At 35.6% G+C, this 20856-nt stretch overlaps 1 protein-coding gene across 1 annotated transcript in view; it reads right to left on the minus strand.

Moving 5' to 3' along the window:
• LOC145987927 (cytochrome P450 4C1-like) overlaps positions 1–20856 on the minus strand; it is a 125764-nt gene that overhangs the window by 25712 nt on the left and 79196 nt on the right. Inside the window, exon 11 of the mRNA XM_083122746.1 lies at positions 16259–16438. Within this exon, the coding sequence (XP_082978872.1) occupies positions 16259–16438 (180 nt within the window). The remainder of the gene's footprint in view (positions 1–16258; positions 16439–20856) is intronic.

A 20856-nucleotide genomic window follows, 5' to 3' on the forward strand; every position in this document is an offset into this window, starting at 1 on the left:
GTGGCTACATTGTTCTGCATATGGAATTTATAAAAAAATAAACAAATAAATGAATTGACACACGTTCAGAGGGATATTTTCATGTATAAGATCGTGAATTATGATACTCTAACGATAATTGTCTACTGCTTCAAAGACATTGACAAAAATTAATAAAATAACTATTTATATTTGTGGCAATTGAGGACATACTAACTTTACCCCTTTTCCCACTCGAGTTCAATGCAAATAAACCTCCGCAAATATCGAATGAAAAGTTCTCATCATGTGCAATTATCCATTAAATGTTTTCGCCGAGTTTTACTACCTTCGTTTTCTTTGTTACAAACAAGTATTGTTTGCACATTACATGTAGAGGAGAGTTGCATCTACATTTCACATTGGTCAGCTCCTTCTACTTACTTTCAAGAACGAAAGCTTGTAGGGTAGTGTTTACCTTTCAGGACTGTCAATCTGATGGTCGTAGGTTCAAACCCTTCCGGTGGCAGGAAATTTTCGTAAGATTTAGACCTATCCCATTGTGTTCATTGTCCACGCCGTGTAAAACGGAATGATTCAGTTTGGAATTAACGATGGTGGGAGGGGAAATATTTAAATTACAAAATCTCCATTTCAACGAACCGAGAAGTGGACAAAAATTGGATAATTCTTATAAATATTAAAATTACATTCATGTTTTTGGTGGTATAATCGCAGGTAAAATGAAAGATCTTACATGGAAGATTTTACCTTGCTCTGAACTAAGCCAAAAGGCATTTCGCACCGATCTAATACATTCTCCAATACATTTTAAAATGTTATTGAATGTTTCATGTCGATAATTTGACCAATGCATCAATTCTTGACGCTGAGACGATATTTTCTGCAACTACCTCTTCTCTTCAGTCCCTTCTGTTCATCTCTTCTCCTTCTCCTTCTTCTCTTACCTCCTTCTGATCTGCTTTTATCTCATATCGCCTTCCCTACTTTTCTCGCATCTCATCTCCATCCCACTCATCTCCACTTCTCGTATCTCCTTTCCTGTCTTAGATTTCCGACTCCACGGACTTTTCTCCTCTTCTTTTCGTTCTTCTCTTTTTCTCTCCTTTACTCTGCTCTCCACTCTTCTCTCATCTCGTTTTCCTTCTCTTTTCTCTTCTTTGCTCCATTTTCTTCATCTCTCCTAAAATCTTTTTCCATTCTCTTCACTACATCTCCTCTCCTCGTCTATCCTCTCTTTCTTCTCTCCTCTACTTTTCCTCTTCTCCTTTCGCTTTCACTTTATCCTGTCCTTTGTCACCTCTCGTTTTCTCTCACCTCTTTTCCTTTCTGTAGACTCATCAGCGATGAAATACCGGAAAACCTATTATTTTTCTTTCAGAAAGAATTTTGTCACTTGCGATATAATAGTGATATTTTTAATACTTTTATACACTAATACTTGTTTTTATTTCTTTCGCGTATTTTATAAATATTTATTGTGCATGTGGCAACCCTGAAATTGAGCCTAACTCTACACGCAACCCACCAACGCCTTGTGTAACTATATTAGGTTTCCTAGTTTAAAATGTCGTTGTCCTAAAACTTTTGAGAGACACTGTACTTTATATAGGCTATGCATTACACCCAGATATGAGTCATGGGTGCCTCATGCACCGTGGGAGTTTGGAATTACTGTTTTTTCATTAGTGTACAAAAGATACTATTATGGAGTCCGTTTTTACCCTAACCTAACACTATTGTTGTACTTTATATACGCGTTACAGCCGGATATGAGTCATGGACGAAGCAGGCTGGCGTGGGAGCTTGATTTTAATGGTTTTCCATTAGTGCATAATATATACTATTATGGAACCCAGTTCCGGCCTATTCTAACCCAAGCTACCCAGTTCCGGCCCATTCTAAGCCAGTTTATGCTTTTCTTATACGCGAGGATGAGCCAAAGCTGATTCATGCACTAATGGGACTTGAAGTTAATGCGTTTTATTCACTAACGAGGAGACGGTTCCGGCCTTTTCTAACCCAATTGATGGCGTCAGGCGAGGTTTGCACTCGCCGATGACGTCATGACCCGCCATTTTGAGTAGCTGGCGACTCATATTAGGTATATTTAAGGATCTGGATTTATCCGGATTCAACTGGCCCCGAAGGGATCTGGGGTAGAAGATATTATAACACAATATATGGCGTTAGCCTATGTTCGCTTTAAAGGCGAAGAAATTGAACGATGTAGCCTATATGAAAACGAAGTTTATGGTCAGAATGCATGTTATTAACAATAATTGCTCTTAAAAAGGCAAGAACACGTCGAGTGCAAGACCCCTCTACAAGGTTGCGGACGAAATTAACACCAGAAAAGAAGAATATTTCCCCCCCCCTCCCGAACCGCGAGGGATCACTGCAGGCCGAAAGGAGAAAAGAGTCTATAGTGAGGTTCCCCCTTGCTCTTCTTCCGAAACTGATAGGTTAATAATTTGTAATAGATGTCGCGCGCCATAAATATTTTAACACGTTTGTATTGATTTTTTTGAGGTTCCAATTTTGTTTTGTGGAAGTAACTTAGGCGGGTTTTCTTGCTCCTTTCGTAACATTGTAAAGACTATTGGACCTAAAGCGTAAGGAATTTAACTCAACTAGGAAAAATCAGGCCCAGTATCTACAGGTTAAAGTGGATGCAATCCACTATTTGCCCTTATTTCTAGGTTTCGAACCACGGACCATTTGATTATTGCTTTATAACCAACAGGATGGTTGTTAATGCGTATTTTTTACGTAAAATTGACCAGATTTTAACTCTTAGGCCAATATTTCACATTTTCGCGTATTTTTTAGTCAGAAAACGCTATTCGAACGATTCAAGCAAGAGTTTGTATTGCAATTTAGACACACAAAGTGTGTTTCTTCAACTTTAGCTGAAGTTTAGGCTTATTTTTACAAAAATAACACTATTTATACCATTCAGACAAGAGTTTTTAATATATTTTGGATTCACAAAGAGATTTTTTCTACTTTTAACTTATTATTTACAAGTTTAGGCTTATCTTTGACTCTAATAACACAATTTCATCTATCTAGCCAACATTTTTATTGCATTTTGAACTCGCAAAGATATTTTTTTCAACTTATTTTATTAATTTTTCTATTTTTTGCGTTTTGTATCTTATATTTAATGATTTTTAACTTTGAGTTTTGTTTTTTAATTAAATAATTTCTCCAATCGTTAAAGAGGAATGACTTTTAGCTTAAACTTTAGCCACAAACTTTATTATTACTATTATTATTATTGTTTTTTATGTAGTTGTTGAATGTTGTTGTTTATTGACTTCCACTAAGCTATTTTTGTTTTGCTTCGTAAGAAAGTTTGTTTATTTCAGAGTTTCCTCGGCATTTTTTTTTACTGTTAGGGTAGGTAAAGTTTCCTAAATATATGAGTGGGGTTCCATATATTCTTGTTCTTGCATGTTTTTCATATGATGTGATCAGCACAACTCTCCAAGTGTATTTACTCTATGTTTCCATTTTATTGAGGCTTAGTGATTGCTAGAGCCACTTTATGCATGCTTGAAAATTTCGATCTCAGATAACCCTCAACCATATGTCAGAGTATTTTCGAGTATATTTTAGACTTATTATGTGCCACTAGAATATCACTGCTTGCTTAATTTTTAAGTATGTTACGCAGTTATTGTATCTTTTACTTTTGCTTACTACATAAACTGTACAAAATGTTTAATATTTGTACTTTTTGCACTTAAACAAATAAAAACATATAAGGAAATAAGCAAAAAGCGATCAACAATAAAGTTAATAGAGGATAAAACTGAAGTCAAACAACTTAAATCAGATAACAAACAGCAATAAGGATAAACAGAAACCAACATGGAATTCAGAAAGGAACATCAATAGCCACAACCATAGCAAAAATAATAGGAAGTCAAACAAGCTAACTCACATAACAAGCAGCAACAAGGCATAGGATAGAGTAAAACAGGGCATGCTTATTGAGAAACGCAACAACATAGGAATAAAAGGGACAGCCAAGGCTAATTACAGTACAGAATTCAAATTACACAAATAAGCTGCACCATACATAGCACATGAGAATAGGAAATTAATAACATCAGCAGTAACTACTTATACCTGCTAAAACAACTAAACGACTATAGTTAATCAGAAAAATATATATTTTCACGATCTAATTTACCTCTACGTTAATAATACTGTACTACCAGAACACTAGGGCTTCAAAAGAAAGCATCCAGAATAAAGTACAGCCTGGAGTATAGGGCATCATGCAAATGATTATTCAGGGGATCTTCATAGATCAATAAGTCGATAGCGATTATTCTAAGTACTGCAACTTGACTGAAAATAGGAAACCAACACAAGAACAACAACACAAGAAGGAAAGATAATTACTACCATTACAGCAGACACTCAATATCTCAAAAGACCATGTGAACTATTTTACAACAATCTGCTTCATAACATAAAAAAATGCTAAGTTCCCAAAAGGTATCCAATCAATGAAAGAGAACTGCTTGAAAAGGGAGAATTCTCTACAGTCTTGCAGAATTATAGAAAAATAACAGCAAAACGTGGAAGCATACACACTCAATAGTGCTCAATATGCATACAGTTCACATGCAATCCCCTGAAAAAGGCACATAGCAGTCTCTCAGCTCAGTTCTCATCTGAACTTGGACACCAAAAAACAACACTTTGGGGTTACTAATACTCATAAATACTACATTGCCTGCCCTTGTTTGAAAAGCGACGGTACAAACTTCATAGTAAAATATTAAAGAATGTCAGTTGTATGTTCGTATAAGTGTTTAAATGTGTGTGTGTGTGTGTGTGTGTGTGTGTGTGTGTGTGTGTATGTAATAAAGAGAATACGTGTGTATTTACCAGAGTGTGCTCTTACATAAATTGATAAAAACAGCAATATAAACGTGATAGAATAGGAAATCGTGAAAAATAAGGTTTTTAACATGTTAAAGTAATTAGTTTAGTTTGTTAATTATAAGAAACATAAGTTAATTACAAGAAATATAAATTAAATGCACTAAATAAGTACAATTGTTTGGTTTGAAGGTAGTGAATATATCGAGAATTGTGCAAAACTTTGCATTATAAGCAGTAAATTAAACAAAATTTGCCTTAGAATAGCACAAAATAGCATACTTATTAGATTAATAACACACTTTCTGATGCAGTAAAGTATTGACTAGGGCTGTATGATACAATTACTGTAAAATATTAGTCTCTCATTGAAGTAAATAAAGTGTAAACAATACCTTTTGTTTGTAAAATATGGTTGTTAATTCCTCTGATAGCAGAAACATCAACTTTATAGTTCTCCATACATTCTAAATAACCTAACTTGGACAAATAAATTAGTATTAAGTCTTAGAAATTAAGCTAAACTGTAAAATAAATTACCTTGGTTCTTCAAAATAAGCATAAAATAATAAAAAATATTGAAAGATTTTCCTTTCATTCGTTATCAAAAGGATGCCAGATAGTGTAAACCAGTTGCTATATTACTAATTTAATTAACTGTTAATCATGTATAGAGCTTAAAAAGTGACTAAATAACATAAAAAACATAACATTTGAAGGAAGTAACAAGATATCTTTTTAAAAATATTGATTTTACCTAACATTGTCGATTAATTCCTAGTACCTTTTTCAAGTTATAAATAAAATATACTTATTTCTTTGGTACTTGTGCTATAGTCAAATAAAATGTTATTAAAAATTAGCGAGTAGTTGTTGCGTACACAGTAAATGTGAGAGCTTTAGCAATATTTGTCCTGAAATGGATATAAGTGTAACTTGTTAAGCGTGCCAAACACAAAATATTTAAGAAATAGTACAGTCTAACCTCCATTTTGAAAGCTAACAGTACTCTAGTGTTTCTACATAGGCGTCCGTAGTGGTAAAATATATCCAGTCCTTAATATTTTTGTCCTTCCATTCATACTCAGCGTCGCGATTAGTCACAAAAGCAAAAAGCGAAATCTTGTGATTGTTATAATTTCTACTTTTCATGCATTCGCCTACACTATAGTATTATGTTTAGTGAATTTTGCCGTCTTCCTGATTGGTCTGTTAAAGTTAGTAATCAATAAAAATATATATATATACGTAGAAAAATCCTGATATAGTTGGATTCTCAAAAGTATGTACAATCAGTGTTCATGTTACATTTAGCATCTAATATAGTACAAATTGAAGTCTAGTTAGTGTTGGACTGTAAGATGTTCTGGTACATGTAGTTACTTGAAATAGCAAATATTGGCTGTGTAACTGGTAACCTTATAGTAAAGCACTCAAAAATTCAACTTCGTTTCCTCGTAGTACTCCTTGTAAGAGTCTAATAAGGCTCTGGCGTGTGTTCCTATGTCTCATACAATCCTCTGTAAGGTTCATATTGTCCTATGAATTGTCACTATACGTGTTAAATGGCCCCTTTAGAGCCTAAGCTTTAAGCTTCAGTCAGTGGATACAAATAAGCCCTGGTATTAAGAGTATCACTCAAGAAAGTCAGTAATACTTGAAAAGATGCCTATAAGGCTAAATAGCATGGTAAGAAAAGTTTGGCAGGTGGACTTAAGAGCCACGTAGTCATCTGCAAACATCGACTTGTCCTGTGATTTGTCATTATATTGTTATATTTAAGGGGAAAAATAAACAATATTAATAAACGTCCAATTATAGTCCTCTTGGTAAAGGGATTTCAGTCCTCATAGATAATTAATAATTTTAGTTACAGTAAAAGTTCGGCCTCTTATAAGTGCAAAAAATACAAATATTAAACATTTCGTACTGTTTATCTAGTAAGCAAAGCAAAAGATACAATAACTGCGTAACATACTTGAAAATTAAGCAAGCAGTGATATTCAAGTCGCACATTATAAGTCTAAAATATACTCGAAAATACTCTGACATATGGTTGAGGGTTATCTGAGATCGAAATTTTCAAGCTTTCTCTCAAACAAACTTTCGTACGTAGCATGCGTAACCTGACTTAAATAAATATAGAAATACAAAACAAAAAATAGCATAGTGGAAGTGAATAAACCCTATCAACAACAACACATTCAACAACTACATCAAAAACCATAATAGTAATAATAGTAATAATAATTTTTTGGCCAAAGTTTTAGTTAAATGTAGTTCTTCCTTAGTGATTAGAGAAATTATTTAAATAAAAAACAAAACTTTAAGTTTAAAATTAGATACAAAACGCAATAAATATAAAAATTAATACAAGTAGAAATAATCTCTTTGAGAGTCTAAACTGCAATAAAAAAATGTAGCCTGAAAGATGAAATTGTGTTATTAGAGAAAAAAATAAGCCTAAACTTGTAAATAATAAGTTGAAAGTTGAAAAAATCTCTTTTTAAGTGCGAAATGTACTAAACACTCCTGCCTGAATAGCTTAAATTGTGTTATTTGAGTAAAACATTGGAAATAAACTTTTAAAATAATAAGTTAAAAGTAAAAAAAATTGTCTTTGTGAGTCCAAAATTTAATAAAAAATGTTGCCTGAATAGTATAAATAGTGTTTTTGGTAAGAAAATTAACATAAAGTTGTAAAATAATAAGTTAAAATGAAAAAAGTCTCTTTGTGAGTGCAAAATGTAATAAAAACTGTTGCCTGAATAGTATAAATAGTTCTTTTTTGGTAAGAAAATTAACATAAAGTTGTAAAATAATAAGTTAAAAATGAAAAAGTATCTTTGTGAGTGCAAAATGTAATAACAACTGTTGCCTGAATAGTATAAATAGTATTTTTTTTGGTAAGAAAATTAACATAAAGTTGTAAAATAATAAGTTAAAAAATGAAAAAAATCTCTTTGTTGAGTTAAAAATATATTAAAATGTGTTGCTTGAATAGTATAAATAGTGTTATTTGAGTTAAAATAAGCAAAACTGCAGGTAAAGTTGAAGAAACACACTTTGTGTGTCTAAATTGGAATACAAACTCTTGCTTGAATCGTTCAAATAGCGTTTTCTGAGTAAAAATAAGCGAAAATGTGAAATATTGGCCCTGAGAGTCAAAATCTGGTCAATATTACGTAAAAAATACGCACAATCATCCTGTAACTTATAAAGAAATAACCAAAGGGTTCGTGGTTCGAAATTTAGAAATAATGGCAAATAATGGATTGCATACACTTTAACCTGTAGGTACTGGCCGGATTATTCCTAGTTCAGCAAAATTCCTTACGCTTTAGGTCAAATAGTCTTTATAATGTTACGAAAGGAGGAAGAAACCCCCCCCCGCTAAGTTACTTCCGCAAAACAAAATTGGATCCTCAAAAAAATCAAAACAAGGGTGTTAAAATATTGGCGGGACGCGACTATTATCCCATTCAGCTACGGTAAGAATCCGAGGGGGGAACCTAACCATAGACTCTTTTCTCCCCTTTGCCCGGGGGCGAGCCCTCGCGGTTCGGGGGTGAAGGGGGAAATACTCTGCTCTTATGATGTCAATTTCGTCCGCTAGGGGACTCTGCACGCCACGTCTTCTTGCCTTATTGAAAGCAATTATTATTAATAACATGCATTCTGGCCATATACCTCGTTTTCATATAGATTACACCGACCCTGAACACTAATAATTTCTTCGCCTTTAAAGCGAACATAGGGTAACGTTATATATTGAGTTATAATAACCTCTACCCAGATCACTTCGTGACCGGTTGTAACCGGATAAATTTAGATCGTTAATTATACCAAATATGAGTGGCCACCGACGCCAAAATGGCCGCCCATGACGTCACCGACACCTGCAAACCTCGCCTGACGCGATTAATTGGCTTAGGATAGCAAAAATCATCTGTGACTCATCCTCACGTATAAGAAAACATAAACTGCCTTAGAATAGTCCAGAACTGAGTTCCATAATAGTGTCTATTATGCACTAAATGTCATCCATTAAAACCAAGCTCCCACACCTGCCTGAATCATGCATGACTTATCTCCGGCTAAAACGCATATATAAAGTACAACAATCGGGTTAGAAAAGGCCGAAAACCAGATACATAAAAGTATCTTTTGTACACTAATGGAAAACCCTTAAGACCAAGCTCCACGTCTGTATGAATCATCCGTGACTCATATCCGGATGAAACACATATAAGAAAAGCATAAAATGGTGATGCAAGCAGCCGAAAATGGGCTCCATAATAGTATATATTTTGCACTAATGGAAAACCATTAATTCCAAACTCCCTCGTCGGCATAAATCATCCATGAGTCATATGCGGCTGTACCGCGTATATAAAGTACAACAATAGGGTTAGGTTAGGTTAAAACAGGATACATAATAGTATATTTTGTACACTAATGGAAAACCATTAAGATCAAGCTCCCACGTGTGCACGAGGCATCCATGACTCATATCCGGCTGTAACACATATATAAAGTACAACAATAGTGTTAGGTTAGGGTAAAAACGGAATTCATAATAGTATCTATTGTGCACTAATGGAAAACCATTAATTCCGAACTCCCACGTGTCCATGAGTCATCCATGACTCATGTACCTCCCCTTTCCCCTACACTTTCCGCTTGATTAATTAACATTAGCGTCACACCTCTATAATGAATTAAAAACCCATTAATCATAATTAAAAATTACAGGAAATCGGTAAAAAATGACGGTAAGTATTTTCATTTCTACTTACTCTTTCGGCGGGCGCTCTATATGCTGGAAAGGGAAGTGGGGAGCGGGGAATACGCAGCAGCCCAACCAGACAACAGCGCTGGCGCGGAGAGTTATGAAGTCGAGGGTTTAAACTACTATGTTCACCTCGTTCTATAGTGTGTCTTATCGCGCTGGATTGGTTGCTTCCCTTGCCAGCTTATGGAGCGGCCACCGTAAGACTGGAAAAGAACTATAGTAAAAATGACAGAAAACCGAAGCTAAAAAACAAAAATACGAAGCTGGACGAAGGGGCACTTTTCGAAAATTACCATTTGACAATACGAGATATTAAACGGGGGATAATGTCTAGAGAAGACTGAACTGTAAAATAAATCAGTTGCTGTAAAAATACGGAGTTAAAGTTCGAAAAGTAATGAAGCTATTTCTTCTTCTAATCAGTAGTATTTAATATGGCGCCTCTTTCTGTATCAACAACATAAAAACATATTTTAAAAAAGAAACTATAGTAAATACTGCAAGCCGTGAAAGGGCCATCGATAGATGTAATGTGTGTACGAAATTATTACACAAAATGTATAAAAAGGATTTCAACTTTCTTGTCAGTTCATGCACAGTTACACAGTAACGCAAATCTTTTAAAAGTTTTTACCCAATATGGTAAAATAATGAAAGAATTTCGTAAAATTTTGTAAACTAATTATGCTTCAATTAAAATAATGAATTTATTTTCTCTTGTTTAATTCTGCAGTGTTGACAGAGGAAATCCAACAGACTTAAATTTTTAACAAGAGATGGCACTTTGATCAAAATTTCTTACATTTTAACTGAATAGTAATGTTTGAGAATAAATCAAGTATTTCTTTAAAAGGTATATTCTACGAAATATTTTACGTTATGAGAGATCAGCAAATTTTCAATTGGTGAAAAATTACTTTAACTATATTTAGTAATTTGTAAGATGGCGTATTTCATCGATACTCATTTTAATTAAAACAATTGTACGATTACTTTCGTTAATCTTAAAACTTCCAAATTTATTGATATTTTTGTCAAAAGTGCATTACGGCATTATTATTATGTATTCTTAGGTATGAGTGGAAAATTCTTCAGTTGTTCTTGATTAAAACACTGTTTAAAACATTTAAAATATATTTTTAAAAAACTGTTTGTTTTCTTTCTATAAGAAAAAACAAATTTTGCCAACCCTGCACATAGGGGAATGTGGAGACAAAGTCCCCACACATTCACGATCTCGGCCTTATAATATAATATAATTATAAGTGATTGTTTAATATCTAGGAACGCCATCACTCCTTTTTCTCAATAGTAACGTTAAAAGAAATAGGCCCAAGAAGACTTGGCACTATAGCCTTAATTTCGCCATGAAAGAGAAGTCGATTTTTCTCTTTTCTTTCCTTTCTAAGAAACAGTTTCAAATTTTGAGTGTATCTTTTCAATTTTACTTGTATTTTTTTAATACATAAAAGTGTGTAGTAAAGCTACAGTCCGGGTGCCAAATCGAAAAGCTTGATTTAAGGTATGATTAAAATGTTTTGACTATTTTTGAAAGTTTATGTTATGTACATTTCAGATCCGATTGATGTTAACCTTGAGCAATTTGAGAAATTCAAGATGGGCTCCCAATATGGCTGACTTTTCAGTTAATGACCTATATCTCAGTGACCAATGGTCGTAAACAGATTTTTCTTTTAGTCTTGATCCTCATTAGATGGACTACGAAAAAAGTTTTTATGCATTTGAATGAAAAATACGCTATATAATTTGTCGCAAAATGGAGGATAATATCATAAAAGTAAGACTTTATTACAGGCAGGCGGCTAAGCCCCGAACCATTGACTTTTTGATAAAAACAAGAGACTTAGTAGGATTCATCGTTATATCATTAAATATATTTTCAGTTGAGTAGCCAATCGATATCTGCGCTCTGACGGCCGCCATCTTGAAAATAATCCGGCGTATTGGATATTTTTTTTATTTGATATATATACAACCTTAGTGACAATGAAGTTCGACCAGTCACAAATATAGGAGTGCGTTGTGAAAGAAGGAGAACACATCCATATGCTGAACATATTTTATTCAGAAGGCTACATGGAACAAAGGAAAACATAAATTTCCGCTGCAACGCAGCAATGTATGGTGTCCACACAAAATAAAACATTTTCGTTAATCTACACGTAACATTGAAGTTCGACCACTGTTAGAGGGGATCCTGTTTACCATGGTGTGACGCTGCCCCTTCGGCGAATAACTGTGGCAATGCGTCGGGGCATGCTGCGGACGAGTCGTTCAAGGTATTTCACATCAATGCGGTGCCATTCCTCCTGCAGGCAGGCGATAAGAGCAGCCACTGTCATGGGTCCCCTCTGTTGCACACGTCGCTTAAGAACACGCCACACATTCTTAATGGGTGAGAGGTCGGGACTCGATGGTGGCCATGGCAGAGTTCGCACGTGATGGAGAGTCAACCATTCTCTTGTCAGCCGCGCTGTATGAGGCCTGGCATTGTCGTGTTGAAAGATGAGACCCCGCCTGTGCAACAGGTGCCTTCGCACTGTGGGAAGATGCCGCTCCAGTATGCGTGTATAGGCGTGTGCATTCACAATGCCCTCACAGACGTGTAGTGGGCCAACCCCAGATGCCGTCATGCATCCCCATACCATCACTGACGCAGGTTTCTGTACCCGACGTGCATAACATTTTGCTTCATTCTGTTCCTCCTTCCGACAAATGACTGTTTTCCGTATTTTCCCGTACACAACATTGAAAATGGATTCGTCCGTCCACAAAACCCTGTTCCACTGCCGAAATGTCCATATCCGGTACATTCGTGCCCACCGTAGTCGATTGCCTTTGTTCAACATGGAAAGGAAGGGTTTACGTTTCGCCTTGTACACTCGGTAACCGCATCGCTGTAGGTAACGGCGAATGGTTCTGGTTGACACTTCAATGTGAAAGCGTTCTCGAGTCCACAGTCGTAATTCGGCCACAGAAACATGATTGTTGGTCTGGATATAGCGCCTAAATATCCGTAGGTCACGCACGCTCAGCTGGCGTTTTCGACCGGGGGCCTTACCTGGCTCTGTATTACCCGTATTTTGGTGGTGTTTGATGATGCAGTGGACGGTTGACTTGGGTAAGTTCAGTTGGCGCCCTATTTCCCGTTCACTGAGTCCATCTCGTTGCAACTCCACCACTCTTCTTCTCACGGTGTTGTCAATAGGTTTGCCCCTGGCCATGGTGATGATGCACTGCGGTTCCTCGGTGCACAGCACGCGCGGGCTCCCTTATCGTGTCCGTGACGTCTTGCTTCCGTCGAATGCGCCACTATCTGGAATTACCCGTATTGGTCTGGTGCCTGGTCGAAGTTCAATGTCACGCGTATAATTCGCCGTTTTCGTTCTTTACGTGACCTTGGGTGCAACATGCTGGGATCACGATTCTTGCCTGCTCACACGCCTCCTCTTACACACATGCGTCACTTCTGCGGGTCACCCATTCCACCGCCTATGCCTCTGTGCATTTAATCACGTATTCCTTTCTGGTCGAACTTCATTGTCACCAAGGTTGTATATCTCGGAAACGATGTTCCCTATCAACGTCCGGTTTTCTCAGAAATGTTCCAAATAGTGTAAAATTTCATAATAAGTCTATTTTTGAGAAATAAGAAATATAAATTTTGCAGAAAAACTAAAAAAACATTTTAAGAAAATAACTGCGAGTTGAGAGTCTTAATAATTCTCGAACCAAGGTGTTCTGTATATTTCATCCATGTTGTTCTCTTAGTTCGTTACGGACTTTTTGGCACCTAAATCTTGTAGAATAGCCTCTTGCAAAGTCTATATAACATTTGAAAAGCCAGTAAAGAAGACTTAAATGGACTTAAAATAAATATTCTTAGTTGCTCCTGTAAGGACTTGATTTCTTGTATTCTATTGCACTTTTGTTATTTTTACGTCGCTTTTCTATTACTTTTGGCTAATTGTAACGCTGAGGGTGATTAGATAATACTGATGAAGCGATACTCCCAAAACGATAGATTAGTATCTTCTACAGTAGACAAAGAGACCAGGTAAAAATAGGAAATACCGCATTTTTAGGCAAGCTTATCTAAAGCACGCATTTATAGGTACTATACAAATGAGTTATAAAGCTTGAGATAGCCTGGAATGAATTTATAACAATGCAAAGGAATAAAAAGGGCAAAAATCCACACCCTAGGTTAGGTCATTTGGTTAAGCTAGAATGAAAGAACGGAACAAGAAAGGTATTACCCTGATATTCACCTGCAGTGACTGAAGAAAAGTATGGAAGAATTGCTTAGTAGAGTAACTCATATAATAATCCGTAGATACAGAAACACACATTGCATATCCTATTCTGTCAATATAACACACGTGTAGGTGCTGCACACAAAGAGAAAAAGAAATATATGAAATTTCTTAACTCACGCCGTAAAGTTGACAGTCCACAATCATAAAATATTCAAAACAGAGGAAATTCTTTGATTTTTGACGAATGGATGGATATATCTCAGGCAACTTGCATTTCTTTTACAGAAAAAATAGCAACTGAAATTTATAACAGCCGGTTACGTTACGTCGTTATTGATCATTGTTATAAACTAAAGGAATAGCAATCCCAAAACATTGTTGCATGTATATTTTATATATGAGGCCGGCCTCCGTGGCAGAGTGATCACTGTGAAGCGCTGCGAAGCCAGATGTTCCAGTTTCGAACCTCGACCAAGACATGAACAAACAATGTGTTTGTCCCATTCATCCATTTCATCTGTTCAACCACATCGTCGCGGTTAACTCAAGAGGTAGAAAAGCAAGTTAAGATAACAGAAATAGACAATATGAGTTAACGTATTGTATTTGATCAATCACGCCCATAAGGGCGATACTTTTCTTGAAACTGTAACCCAAGACCTCTTGTTTTCAGTGCGTTAAGTTGTTACCATTCTGTAATATAGCTTAATCAATACAAGTTCATTGATCGTATAATGAACGTTTCAAAAATACTGGATAGCAATGGCGGTGATTAGGGGTCAGTTGCTCCCCCCCACTTTTTGAACTTTGCCCCCCCCCCCCCAGTTTTGGAATCCAACTGCCGCCACTACTGGATAGACAAAAATTGTCTGAAGAAGCTTTGTTCTATAGTTTCAACTACATCCTGTCTCGGGATCCTGTGGAGCAATTTCGCACATGGCCGTAGAGAAGTGCAGAACACGAGTGAGCGAAGTAAAGCAGCAAACAGCTGGTAGCTGCTGCCGTGTTTTCCCCTCTATGAACTCGCTTCGCTCTCGAACGTTCATTGATGGAGATCTCTCCAGTCATTACTTCCGCAGAGACTACTTTTATTTCGCTTCTTCCACAGATTCCTGAGACTGAGTGTAGAGACAGGTGGAATGCCTGAGTAAATGAGCGTTGAAGGAGCATTGCTCATTTCATCTCAGCGCAAAAAGTATACCATTTCTTAGTTAGGTAACAAATAATTTTTGTTGCTTTTTTTATTTAAATCAGATCTTTTATTTAAATCGATTTTTTTTATTTTTTTAAAAAATCTTGAAATTTCTTCTATCTTTTTTGGGACCATACATATGAATATATATTTTCTATAGAAAAGCTTTTTCTAGTAAACGGCCCTGTAAATTATGAACAGTTCGATTAAACCAAATAAAAAATATACGTAAATATACATTTTTCTGTTTCTCATACTGTCCCCCTACTATGGAAATGTTTGTTGAGTGTGTTAATGAAACTATAATTATTTCAGTAACTTTTCTTCCAGTGAAAATAAAACATTCTGCATGTACTCTACAACTGTAACTTAAAATAGGTATTAACTTAAATATTTTCATAGTTTTTGTAGCTGAATTTTGGAGATTTTCTTAATGATACTTTGAAAAATATCAGCTGGCATGTTTATTTACAGTTTAATGATAATGATATATTTATAATTTAACATGGTTAGCATTTTGTATATTTTTCTACACAAAAGATTATTGAATTTTAAATGAAGAGCAATGCGTGTTTACATTCCCTTTCGTATCATCTTCACACCATCAGCATATATATTTTATTTCCTTTATTTTCCTATCTTAGAGCATAATAAACATTAAATGATTACAAGATTAATGTACTTTCACTAAAAGTGATATCTACAAAATCCTTATGTACTTACATTATTCTATAAATTATTTATTTAAATCGGATTTAAATCTATAAATTACTTATTTATTTAAACCTGGTTTAAATCAATCAACCTTGGTATCCATTAATAGTCCAGTCATCAAAGATTTCCTTGCAGCCTTGTGGATTAAAGGACACCATTCTGCAACTAACAAACCTCACCGATACAATAGCAGGCTGTTTTTCACTTACGTTTTCATGGCATGCATGATCAAACAACAGATGCAGCTTAACAAGATCGCATTATCATCTGATGACGTGTTCAACATTTACTGTGTGGTAAAATGGTAGATGAAGGAATCATGCAAAATACTGACAACATTTTCGTAGCAAAACCTCGTACCTGATACCTCGGTAGTTATTAGCTAATAATTACCTATGCAGTTTCTGGGTCCAGCGCTGAACGGAATGTAGGAGTAAGGATGTCTGCCTTGTACTCTCTCAGGAAGGAAGTTGTCGGGATTGTACTTCTCAGGATCTGGGAAGAACTTCTCGTTACGATGCGCCATATATACATTGACCCCTAAGGTTGTTCCTGCAGGAACTGTGACGTTGTCTGGAAAAATCAAACAAAATATTGATCTGCAAATTGTAGCTAACAATTTTGAAAATTATGTTTTCCATAATACTCAAACATGTAATTGATAAGCGGACAACAAGATTATGATTCAAAGAAAAATATTTTTTTGGATATCAAGTGCCTTCCTCGAATCAGGCATGAATCTTTCAATTAAATTATTCTCGTTTTCTACCTACTTACCTATTCATTTTGGACAAATTACAAACCAATACAATTTCAAGTTTATACAGCAGTGGTTGATAGATTGGAATCTTATAACAAGGGGTTATTATAGAGGCACAGTATTATAGTAATGTTTAATCAATAACTTGGAAGTAATTTTGAAGTAGTGGTAATTGTAATAATTCACTTCTGTAAATCAATTTCTTTGACTTAGTTTACAAAAGGCATAAATTAATAGTAATTCAGATGGCCTACTACCAAGCCATACTGCCCGGAATAATATTCTCCGTTCATCATAAGAATGAAGTCGATGTAATCAAAACACGTGACTTGTGCTGTGTGTCTTGGACACACACACACACACACACACAAATATATATATATTTTAGCTATCAATTCATAATATAAGGTACTACAATTTCACTATAGTACCTTACTTAGAGGGTAGATTTTATCAAGCAACCTACATCCCAACGTGCAGTATTTCTGCGGAACAGCTGACATAGGAAACATCACGTGTATTTGTTTACACATATTTCGTTCTTATAGTGAACAGAGAATACGTATTAACCAGTTACTGTACCACAAACCCTCGTTGTTCGTGCTACTACATACACTCTGCACTATCTCTAATTCTTCTTGTGATTGTGAAAGAATTCATAGATATAGGATGATTCTAAATAATGGGGACCAACTTCAGGAGGTTATTGATTTCTGACAGGAAAACGAACAAAAGAGTTCACATAAACATATGTCCTGACATTCATGTGTTCCAGGATGATGGCACCATCCGTCGTCATGCCGGGAGTACTCGTAAGAGCACTAGTTGTCTGCCTTTTTATTCCTTGTCCTGTCAGGAATCGCATCCTGAAGTTTGTTCCGATTGTTCTAAATCACCCTGTACATAGAAAGAAGTATGTATGACAGGCATACCGGTTCACTGCTAGTAGGGCAGGTGGCCCGGTACTGAATAATCTTTTGAGGCTCGAATCATCACTTGAGGCCCGTCGTAGCCTTTTATGATGTATATTTTGAGGGGCAGAGTTGGCAACACTGTGGGCCCACTGTAGCCTTTTATGAGGGGGGTCCATTGCCCTCTGTTTACATCTGGCAATACTACCGTAGATTTTTTGACAGTGTTGTTAAACTACTGGGTTTTTTCACTGTAAATTTTCATCAAAGGGCCTGAGGGGTCCATGTATTTTTTATGTCTGGCAACACTGTTGGGGGCCTAGTGTTGGCAACACTGCGGGTTTTTACTGTAGCCTTTTATGAGGGGGACCTATTGTCCTTTTTTAACATTTGGCAACTCTATTGGATGTTCCTTTTTTGAGGCTCGAAATCATTATTTGAGGCTTGAAATCATTATTTGATGCTCGTCGGTGTTACCAACCCACTCTACAAAAATTCCACTATATGATATTTTACAGGCTAAGCTAACCTACAAATAGGAGTTGGCAGCACTGACTTATAAACCCACTGAGTTCTCTTGGCATATTTTTTCATGATGTGTTGCTAGGCTATTGGGCATCTTGGCGTATACAATGTATATATTTTGAAAAGGGGTTATGGCTTTTTATGCTGTACGAATACTGGGAGCTTGACAGTGACAACCAACAGAGTAGGTAAACCTACATCCAGGAACTGGCAACACTAGTTTCTGACAGTGAATTTGAAATAAAATATTAAACAAAATACATGAGTAAACACTGTGGGTACAAATAGTACCAGTGTTGTGCCCCCAACTCCAACTGGGCAACTGGGGGGAAATAATTGTACAACAATTTGTACCTAATTGTACAATACTTGTACCTAATTGTACAACATACATATACACAGACATAAAAGAGAGAGCCTTCCCGCAACTTACTTCATGTACAATTTATATGATTTTACAACTGTGAAAAGAAAGCATATGTGTTCTGTATGCACATATTTATTCTTATTTTTCGAAGTTGAATGAAAGCACATGTTTTTACGCTCTCGTAATACTAACCTTGCTCCACTGATTTTAAATTGCTTCCATCCGCTTTTTTTTTCTGTGTTATTTCCGTATGCACGCAACATTCGCTTTCAATAGACAGAAGGAATGTTAGTATAGCAGGCTCCGAGTTTACAATTTATTAAATTAAACAATAATTTATGTAAGAATATACTTGTACTTACCGAACACAAAATAATAAAAAGCACATGTGAATATTTGCGTGTGTTCATGTTATATGACGACTGAGTAAAAAAATAATATTGACTCCCCGAAAGATAAAAGTTCCTAGTTCGACATCAGATGCATGCAAATTTTATGTTTTGCTCTCCAAAATCTTGATTTTTATGTTTGTGCTATTTGTCATACAGCAGAGGAGGAGGAGAAGAGGGGGGCTATTAGCGCCATCTATTAGCAAACAATAGAAATAAAAAGTAGGGTCAAACTTTTTCAACACCCAAACATTTTAAACGCCCTCGCGTAGTAATACGATCTAGCTGAAGACGTTTAAAAGAATACTCTTAGTCGACGAAGCTAATTGCTAGGGCCCTTATATTACTAAAATATTCTTTAATTTGAATATTTCTCATACCGCCATATGTTGTTCTATTTGACTTCTTCCAAAAAAATGCTAATTAGCGAGAGTTAATTAAGCAAGGCAAGTAAAAGAAGCAAAATAGAACAACATATGGCGGCGTGAAAATATGTAAAAAATTCGATTCAGAGGTGGATCGAATTAAAATTGGGGGATATTTTGCATTTTTTCCCTATAATGTACAAAACATTTACCGTACATAATCTTTTCCATTTACAACAGTATAAAATAAGAGGAATGTGTGACAATATCCATATTAATTAGGAAAGTATGTTGTATGCTAGGTTAGCTAATTGTGTCTTCTACAGCTTCACTGTATAGAGGGAAGATGGAAAAAGAGAGCTCTACGGAAACTGACGCTCTTAACAATATTGTACGCCCGTGAAAATTATATATAAATAAGACTTAAGCGTATTATCTGCTTTCATGTCAGATTTTGCCAACCTGTAAGCTGTAGTGTTTAGGTGACAAGCGACCTGCTCAAATATGATACTGTTGACAATATTGTACGCCCGTGAAAATTATATATAAATAAGACTTAAGCGTATTATCTGCTTTCATGTCAGATTTTGCCAACCTGTGAGCTGTAGTGTTTAGGTGACAAGCGACCTGCTCAAATATGATACTGTTGACAATATTGTACGCCCGTGAAAATTATATATAAATAAGACTTAAGCGTATTATCTGCTTTCAGGTCAGATTTTGCCAACCTGTAAGCTGTAGTGTTTAGGTGACAAGCGACCTGCTCAAATATGATACTGTTGACAATATTGTACGCCCGTGAAAATTATATATAAATAAGACTTAAGCGTATTATCTGCTTTCATGTCAGATTTTGCCAACCTGTAAGCTGTAGTGTTTAGGTGACAAGCGACCTGCTCAAATATGATACTGTTGACAATATTGTACGTCCGTGAAAATTATATATAAATAAGACTTAAGCGTATTATCTGCTTTCATGTCAGATTTTGCCAACCTGTAAGCTGTAGTGTTTAGGTGACAAGCGACCTGCTCAAATATGATACTGTTGACAATATTGTACGCCCGTGAAAATTATATATAAATAAGACTTAAGCGTATTATCTGCTTTCATGTGAAATTTTACCAACCTGTGAGCTGTAGTGTTTAGGTGACAAGCGACCTGCTCAAATATGATACTGTTGACAATATTGAACGCCCCGTGAAAATTATATATAAATAAGACTTAAGCGTATTATCTGCTTTCATGTCAGATTTTACCAACCTGTAAGCTGTAGTGTTTAGGTGACAAGCGACCTGCTCAAATATGATACTGTTGACAATATTGTACGCCCGTGAAAATTATATATAAATAAGACTTAAGCGTATTATCTGCTTTCATGTCAGATTTTGCTAACCTGTAAGCTGTAGTGTTTAGGTGACAAGCGACCTGCTCAAATATGATACTGTTGACAATATTGTACGTCCGTGAAAATTATATATAAATAAGACTTAAGCGTATTATCTGCTTTCATGTCAGATTTTACCAACCTGTGAGCTGTAGTGTTTAGGTGACAAGCGACCTGCTCAAATATGATACTGTTGACAATATTGTACGCCCGTGAAAATTATATATAAATAAGACTTAAGCGTATTATCTGCTTTCATGTGAAATTTTGCCAACCTGTGAGCTGTAGT

Source organism: Lepisma saccharinum, chromosome 5 (genome assembly GCF_977018435.1).
Source record: "Lepisma saccharinum chromosome 5, izLepSacc3.1, whole genome shotgun sequence".
NCBI lineage: Eukaryota > Metazoa > Arthropoda > Insecta > Zygentoma > Lepismatidae > Lepisma > Lepisma saccharinum.